At 42.3% G+C, this 9,631-nt stretch overlaps 1 protein-coding gene across 1 annotated transcript in view; it reads right to left on the bottom strand.

Moving 5' to 3' along the window:
• Nucleotides 1–8,356: 8,356 nt before the first annotated feature.
• The window catches only part of LOC149432909 (plexin-D1-like), a gene marked incomplete at its 3' end in the record, with an annotated part of 108,881 nt that continues 107,606 nt past the window's right edge, over nt 8,357–9,631 (bottom strand). The window contains exon 8 of the mRNA XM_089664819.1: nt 8,357–8,453. Within this exon, the coding sequence (XP_089520945.1) occupies nt 8,357–8,453 (97 nt within the window). The remainder of the gene's footprint in view (nt 8,454–9,631) is intronic.

Below are 9,631 nucleotides of genomic sequence, written 5' to 3'. Positions count from 1 at the left end.
CACATACAATATATACTACACACCATACTATATATACTACACACCTACAATATATACTACACACTATACAATATATACTACACACTATACAATATATACTACACACCATACAATATATACTACACAGCATACAATATATACTCTCTGGGGGGTGAGAGAGGGGGGGGAGAGCGAGAGAGAGAGAGGGGGGGGAGGGAGGGAGAGAGAGAAAGAGAGAGGGGGGAGGGAGAGAAAGAGAGAGGGGGGGAGAGGGGGGAGAGAGATATGAGAGAGAGGGGGATAGGGGGGAGAGAGAAAGGGAAGGAAGAGAGAGAGGGGGGTGGAGGGAGAGGAGAAAGAGAGAGGGGGGGGAGAGGGAGGGAGGGAGGGGGGGAAGGAAAGAGAGAGGGGGGAGGGATGGAGGGAGAGAGAGGGGGGGTAAAGAGAGAGGGGGGGGAGAGAGAGGGGGGAGAGAGAGAGGAGAGAGGGGGGATGGAGGGAGAGAGAGGAGGGGAGGGAGGGAGAGGGAGGGAGGGAAAGAGAGAGGGGGGAGGGAGAGAGAGAGCCTATCATGAAATTGTGAATCGTTCCTCCAAAAAAAAATGGGAGAAATGAGGAGAAAGAGACAAGAAAAGATCTAGAAAAGAACGCCTGGGGTATTTTTCATTCATATTTCATGTCTGAGAATTACAACCACTTTAAACTGTCAGCAGTCAGAAGGTTTTGGCTGATCGATAAGGCGTACCTCGGTTTACGAATTTAATTCGTTCTCTGGGACATTTTGTATTGCAAAAAATTCATAAACCAAAACACTGTTTCCCATAAGAATTCATTGAAAACCAATTAATCCGTTCCGGAGGTCAGAAAAAAGTAAAAAAAAAAAGATTTATCTGTTTAAAACTCTTTATAAAGTGCACTTTAAAGGCATAAATACTGTACAGGGACATGATTAAAAATTAATTCATAAATGCATTGAAAACCAATTAATCCGTTCCGGAGGTCAGAAAAATGTCAGAAAAAGTCTTATCTGTGCAAAACTCTTTATAAAGTGCACTTTAACCTCCCTAGCGGTCTGATTATGTCAATATTTCTGTGCTCAAAGTGGTACATTTTTTTGCATGGAAATATGTATTTTTTTTATTGTAGGCCTGTAATTCTTAGGAATAACTCCCTGAAATCTGTCCGAACAAGAGTCTAGTAAACATCCCGGGGAGGATAAAATTGGAAACACGAAATCCTAAATTATAATTTAATAAATAATCATAAAAAATAATAATATAATAATAAAAAATTTAATTCAATAATATAATCAAACCAAAAACACTGAAATGTGAAATAGAGCGCCAAGTTCGCACATCGCTGAGCTCAGTCGCAGAATCACTTTCAGTGTCTGATGAGGAATTTCCCCCACCAATCATTATCACTCAATTCTGCAAGTGGTTCTGATTTACTATCGCTGTTCTCTAGCCGGTCTAAAACCGCGTCTGACCTAAAGGGACGCTTTTTGGACGCCATGGACGTTTCTCAGTTTCCAGGCAGAAAGAACGGTAAAAATGCAGGCAGGGCGCCAGACAAAGCACTCGGGACAAAATGTATGTGAAATGGTTTGATACAGGAATGTTATACTATGTGATTTTAGTGGATTTAGTGAATGTCACTTTTTAAAATTTTCAGATTTCCCGCCAGTTCCGTCCCCCATATGTCCCGTACGTCCCGACGTCGCAGAGAACGGAACCCGGAAGACAGATGCCGGCATCGGCCGGAGGACATTGCTGGGGACACTGCAGGGGGGACATCGCGGGAGCGCAGGACAAGGTAAGTGATCGAGGGATCGCGTCGCAACGCTGCAGTGTATTCCCGAGTGTAGCTCGGGGGGGTTACCGCTTGTGGTGCTGAAACTTTACCCCGAGCTACACTCGGGAATACCGCCAGGGGGGTTAAAGAAACGGGGTGCGGCGCTATACACCTACCAGGTGCAAGGCATCCTGGGAAAACTTGCTTCGTATTGCGAAAAAAAATCGTAAACCGAGGCATTATTTATCAATGGATTTTCATTCTTAAACCGAAAATTACGTTAGCTGAGGTACGCATATATATATATATATAAAAAAATTTCCAGGAAAGTGGAGTTACCCTTTAAGTTAGAAAGCGATTGTCGCCCCTCTCAGCTCCCGATGTACGTTGCTCTGTCAGACCACCCTGAATATTACAAATGATGATCTTCATGTCCGCAGCCAGCTGTGGACGAGGAGGAAGCAACCCATCACTCAGACGATCGGGGACGTATCGGGGAATATATATGGCCGCTTCCTGTCATTTGTACATGAACAGCCCGATCACATGTCAGCGGGCCGGGAGGAAAACAACAGGACATTTCTCAGCTGGCGGCTCTAATGCAGCGGATAATTACATAATGAGTTTTCTGGACATCTCCTCTAATTACGGGGCTGAGAGTGCACGGTACAAGCAGATTCAATTTCAGGGCTGGTACAGGGGCCGTTTAATGCGATTACGGCGGAGTCTTCGCGGTTCAGGTAGTGCCTTTATTAGGCTGTGTGCGTGCGATCACCTTCCTAACACGAAGGCCGGGGGATAATGGGCAATATCTTATCGTCTCTGCGCACTGCGGAGTGTCTCTTAAAGGCAACCTGTCAGGGCAGGAACAGGAGGGCTGCCATGGCTCAGCTGGAAGATGACGACAGCCTGCGCCTTCAAAAAGTGGATCTAAACCAGCAATGGGCAAACTACGGCCCGGCGGACCTTTTAATCCGGCCCGCAAAGCTAGGCTCCTCTCACAGTCCGCCCTGAAGACCGGTGTAGCATGAAAATCTGTCTCCTATGAGGATCTGTCCCCCTCGACGTATCTGCACATGTGCCGGAGATCGCCGATCGGCTGCTAATGCCTGAAACTGGCACATGCGCAGATACGTCGAGGGGGACAGATCCTCATAGGAGACAGATTTTCATGCTACACCGGAACGGCGCGGGAACACGGCGAGAGGAACGCGCGGAGCAAAGGTAAGTGAATTGACACAGGGGGGACTTGGGGACTTAATATGGGGGATGAATTACTATGGGGAATGAATTACTATATGGGGAATGAATTACTATATGGGGGATGAATTACTATATGGGGGATGAATTACTATATGGGGGATGAATTACTATATGGGGGATGAATTACTATATGGGGGATGAATTACTATGGGAGATGAATTACTATATGGGGGATGAATTACTATGGGAGATGAATTACTATATGGGGGATGAATTACTATGGGGGATGAATTACTATATGGGGGATGAATTACTATGGGGGATGAATTACTATGGGAGATGAATTACTATATGGGGGATGAATTACTATGGGGGATGAATTACTATATGGGGGATGAATTACTATATGGGGGATGAATTACTATGGGGGATGAATTACTATATGGGGGATGAATTACTATGGGGGATGAATTACTATATGGGGGATGAATTACTATATGGGGGATGAATTACTATAGGGGGGATGAATTACTATGGGGGATGAATTACTATAGGGGGGATGAATTACTATATTGGGGGATGAATTACTATATGGGGGATGAATTACTATAGGGGGGATGAATTACTATAGGGGGGATGAATTACTATATGGGGGATGAATTACTATAGGGGGGATGAATTACTATGGGGGATGAATTACTATATTGGGGGATGAATTACTATATGGGGGATGAATTACTATATGGGGGATGAATTACTATGGGGGATGAATTACTATATGGGGGATGAATTACTATATGGGGGATGAATTACTATGGGGGATGAATTACTATATGGGGGATGAATTACTATGGGGGATGAATTACTATGGGGGATGAATTACTATATGGGGGATGAATTACTATGGGGGATGAATTACTATATGGGGGATGAATTACTATGGGGGATGAATTACTATGGGGGATGAATTACTATATGGGGGATGAATTACTATGGGGGATGAATTACTATATGGGGGATGAATTACTATGGGGGATGAATTACTATATGGGGGATGAATTACTATAGGGGGGATGAATTACTATGGGGGATGAATTACTATATTGGGGGATGAATTACTATATGGGGGATGAATTACTATATGGGGGATGAATTACTATGGGGGATGAATTACTATATGGGGGATGAATTACTATGGGGGATGAATTACTATTTGGGGGATGAATTACTATGGGGGATGAATTACTATATGGGGGATGAATTACTATATGGGGGATGAATTACTATGGGGGATGAATTACTATGGGGGATTAATTACTATATGGGGGAATGAATTACTATATGGGGGATGAATTACTATGGGGGATGAATTACTATGGGGGATGAATTACTATATGGGGGATGAATTACTATGGGCGATGAATTACTATAGGGGGGATGAATTACTATATGGGGGATGAATTACTATATGGGGGATGAATTACTATATGGGGGATTAATTACTATGCTTACTATGGGGGAATATTACTATGCTTACTATGGATGACACATACACATCATTCATCTACTCTTGGTCCGGCCCCCGGGTCCAATATATGAACCCATTGCGGCCCTCAAGTCAAAAAGTTTGCCCACCCCTGATCTAAACCCAAAAACACAAATGGAATATATTGCAACTTACCCATCCATAGATGTGGTGGCTGCATTAGTTTTTTTTTAAGTTTTTTTTCTCTTTTATTTTCACCTGGTGACCCCGCCAGTAGCACACTGCCTGTCTAGGGTGACAACGCTCACTCCCTGTACTGTAGGGGGGAGCAGCGTTGTCACGCACAAGTTATATCAACTGTGCTATCAGGCTAGGCTCACATCTATGCTGGTTGAGGGTGAAGCATTTTGCAGTTTTTGAACACACGTTTTTCCCGCTTTTTGCTTTTTTTTCCCTGCTAATAGAAAATGATGACAGTTCTGTTCGCGTGATGCGACTTTAATGCAACTTTACACTCTCTGGCAGTCAAGTGGCATCAAAGTTGCATCCAAGTCGCACTCTGTGAACAGAACTGTCATACTTTTCCATTAGCAAAAAAATACAAAAAACGCAAAACTCATCAAAAGCGCACTGAAAACACAATGGTTGTTGCGTTTTCGTGGCGTGTTTTGCATTGTTTGAAAATGCGTTTTTTTCTGTGTTTTGCATTTTGTTTGTTAATAGAAAGTTATGACAGTTCTGTTCATGTGATGCAACTTTACACTCTCCCCCCTTATGTATTATACATGCAGATCATATCCCCCCTTATGTATTATACATGCAGATCATATCCCCCCCTTATGTATTATACATGGAAATCATATCCCCCCTTATGTATTATACATGCAGATCATATCCCCCCTTATGTATTATACATGGAGATCATATCCCCCCTTATGTATTATACATGCAGATCATATCCCCCCTTATGTATTATACATGGAGATCATATCCCCCCCTTATGTATTATACATGGAGATCATATCCCCCTTTATGTATTATACATGGAGATCATATCCCCCCTTATGTATTATACATGGAGATCATACCCCCCCCTTATGTATTATACATGGAGATCATATCCCCCCCTATGTATTATACATGGAGATCATATCCCCCCTTATGTATTATACATGGAGATCATATCCCCCCTTATGTATTATACATGGAGATCATATCCCCCCCTTATGTATTATACATGGAGATCATATCCCCCTTATGTATTATACATGGAGATCATATCCCCCTTATGTATTATACATGGAGATCATATCCCCCCTTATGTATTATACATGGAGATCATATCCCCCCCTTATGTATTATACATGGAGATCATATCCCCCCTTATGTATTATACATGGAGATCATATCCCCCTTATGTATTATACATGGAGATCATATCCCCCCTTATGTATTATACATGGAGATCATATCCCCCCCTTATGTATTATACATGGAGATCATATCCCCCCCTTATGTATTATACATGGAGATCATATCCCCCCTTATGTATTATACATGGAGATCATATCCCCCCCTTATGTATTATACATGGAGATCATATCCCCCCTTATGTATTATACATGGAGATCATATCCCCCCTTATGTATTATACATGGAGATCATATCCCCCCTTATGTATTAAACATGGTGATTATATCCCCCATTATGTATTATACATGGAGATCATATCCCCCTTATGTATTATACATGGTGATTATATCCCCCCCTTATGTACTATACATGGAGATCATATCCCTCCCCTTATGTATTATACATAGTGATCATATCCCCCTTATGTATTATACATGGTGATTATATCCCCCCCTTATGTACTATACATGGAGATCATATCCCCCCCTTATGTATTATACATGGAGATCATATCCCCCTTATGTATTATACATGGTGATCATATCCCCCCTTATGTATTATACATGGAGATCATATCCCCCCTTATGTATTATACATGGAGATCATATCCCCCCCTTATGTATTATACATGGAGATCATATCCCCCTTATGTATTATACATGGAGATCATATCCCCCCTTATGTATTATACATGGAGATCATATCCCCCTTATGTATTATACATGGTGATCATATCCCCCCCTTATGTATTATACATGGAGATCATATCCCCCTTATGTATTATACATGGTGATCATATCCCCCCCTTATGTATTATACATGGAGATCATATCCCCCTTATGTATTATACATGGAGATCATATCCCCCTTATGTATTATACATGGAGATCATATCCCCCCTTATGTATTATACATGGAGATCATATCCCCCCTTATGTATTATACATGGAGATCACATCCCCCCCTTATGTATTATACATGGAGTTCATACCCCCCTTATGTATTATACATGGAGATCATATCCCCCCTTATGTATTATACATGGAGATCTTATCCCCCCTTATGTATTATACATGGTGATCATATCCCCCCTTATGTATTATACATGGAGATCATATCCCCCTTATGTATTATACATGGAGATCATATCCCCCCTTATGTATTATACATGGAGATCATATCCCCCCTTATGTATTATACATGGAGATCATATCCCCCCTTATGTATTATACATGGAGATCATATCCCCCCCTTATGTATTATACATGGAGATCATATCCCCCCTTATGTATTATACATGGAGATCATATCCCCCCTTATGTATTATACATGGAGATCATATCCCCCCTTATGTATTATACATGGAGATCATATCCCCCTTATGTATTATACATGGAGATCATATCCCCCCCCCCCTTATGTATTATACATGGAGATCATATCCCCCCCTTATGTATTATACATGGAGATCATATCCCCCCTTATGTATTATACATGGAGATCATATCCCCCCTTATGTAATATACATGGTGATCATATCCCCCTTATGTATTATACATGGAGATCATATCCCCCCTTATGTATTATACATGGAGATCATATCCCCCCTTATGTATTATACATGGAGATCATATCCCCCCCTTATGTATTATACATGGAGATCATATCCCTCCTTATGTATTATACATGGAGATCATATCCCCCCTTATGTATTATATATGGAGATCATATCCCCCCCTTATGTATTATACATGGAGATCATATCCCCCCTTAATCTCCTCTTCTCAGTAGAGAATACATTCAGTTCCTCTAATCTTTCCTCATAGCTGATCTCCTCCATGCCTCTTGTCAGTTTGGTTGCCCTTCTCTGTACTTCCTCCAGTTCCCTAATGTTCTTTTTGTGAATTGGAGCCCAAAACTGAACTGCATATTCCAGATGAGGTCTTACTAATAATTTGTACCGGGGGAGGGTGATATCTCTCTGGAGTCTATACCTCTCCTAATAAAAGAGAGGATTTTGCTCGCTTTAGAAGCCGCAGCTTGGTATTGCATGCCATTATTAATCTTGTGATCTACGAGAGCCCCCAGATCCTGCTCCACCATTGACCCCCCCAGTTGTACCCCCCCTAGTATGTATGATGCATGCATATTCTTAGCCCCCAAGTGCAGAACCTTACATTTATCAACATTAAACCTCATTTGCCTCATAGTTGCCCAATTAAACATGAGCATTAAGGGTTGGGTTAAGTGTTAAGGTCGCGGCTTACGTTAAAGGCTCACTTTATAGGTTGTGTTAGGTGTTAAGTGTTTGGGTAGCAAAGGGTTAAGTGTTGGAGAATTCCCTAATGTAGGGAAAGTCACAGATTTCACTTGTTCGCATTCCTCCCTCACCAAAATCTACCGTCACTGAAAACAAAGACTATTAGGTTCTAAAGGTTTGACGTATCTCCTGCCGCAAGCAGTATTATTCCTGTTTCTTACCTCAACAACAGAGTCGCACCGGGAACTATTGGAGGAACACTTGTGTTGGCTCACACACCAGTTACAAGGCCAGACCGATGTCACACAGCTGGTGCACCTACAACAGAAAGAAGACGTGAAGGCTTCATCTAACACATCAAGAGTTTATCCAAAAAAATAGTAAAAAAAGGTCTTGTTGGCCATTAGTTCATCTAAAAACAGCCCAATAGAGGCAAGTGTCTGCAATAATTGGTCCTACAGGGCAATAATGCAAGCCTCAGGAGCTCAGAGTGAATTTCTAACTCTTCTGGAAGGATCCACGTATGCACACCACCATCACCTTGGGAAAGAACTGTGGTGGTCCAGAAGTGCAGATGACTCATTTAAGGATGGGTAGAAATCCAAGAGCCCCTTGAGGTGGTTACCCATCTAAGTCAAAAAAGGTCTTGTTGGCCATTAGTTCATCTAAAAACAGCCCAATAGAAGCAAGTGTCTGCAATAATTGGTCCTACAGGGCAATAATGCAAGCCTCGGGAACTCAGAGTGAATTTCTAACTCTTCTGGAAGGATCCACATATGCACACCACCATCACCTTGGGAAAGAACTGTGGTGGTCCAGAAGTGCAGATGACTCATTTAAGGTTGGGTAGACATCCAAGAGCCCCTTGAGGTGGTTACCCATCTAAGTCAAAAAAGGTCTTGTTGGCCATTAGTTCATCTAAAAACAGCCAAATAGAAGCAAGTGTCTGCAATAATTGGTCCTACAGGGCAATAATGCAAGCCTCGGGAACTCGGAGTGAATTTCTAACTCTTCTGGTAGGATCCACATATGCACACCACCATCACCTTGGGAAAGAACTGTGGTGGTCCAGAAGTGCAGGTGACTCATTTAAGGTTGGGTAGACATCCAAGAGCCCCTTGAGGTGGTTACCCATTTAAGTCAAAAAAGGTCTTGTTGTCCATTAGTTCATCTAAAAACAGCCCAATAGAAGCAAGTGTCTGCAATAATTGGTCCTACAGGGCAATAATGCAAGCCTCGGGAACTCAGAGTGAATTTCTAACTCTTCTGGAAGGATCCACATATGCACACCACCATCACCTTGGGAAAGAACTGTGGTGGTCCAGAAGCTCGGATGACCTTTAAGGTTGGGTAGACATCCAAGAGCCCCTTGAGGTGGTTACCCATCTATAACTTCTCTAAGAAAGAATCAGGTTTGTTTTATACAGATTGTGTAAGCTGGCCACCATCAATTTTTCAACTTAGGTCAGTCTTGGTGTCCACACCTCAGGGTTCAC

Source organism: Staurois parvus, unplaced genomic scaffold, assembly GCF_062004578.1.
Source record: "Staurois parvus isolate SC_StPar_1 unplaced genomic scaffold, SC_StPar_1.0 ptg002057l, whole genome shotgun sequence".
Taxonomy (NCBI): domain Eukaryota; kingdom Metazoa; phylum Chordata; class Amphibia; order Anura; family Ranidae; genus Staurois; species Staurois parvus.
This window is presented reverse-complemented; position numbering and strand designations above follow the sequence as displayed.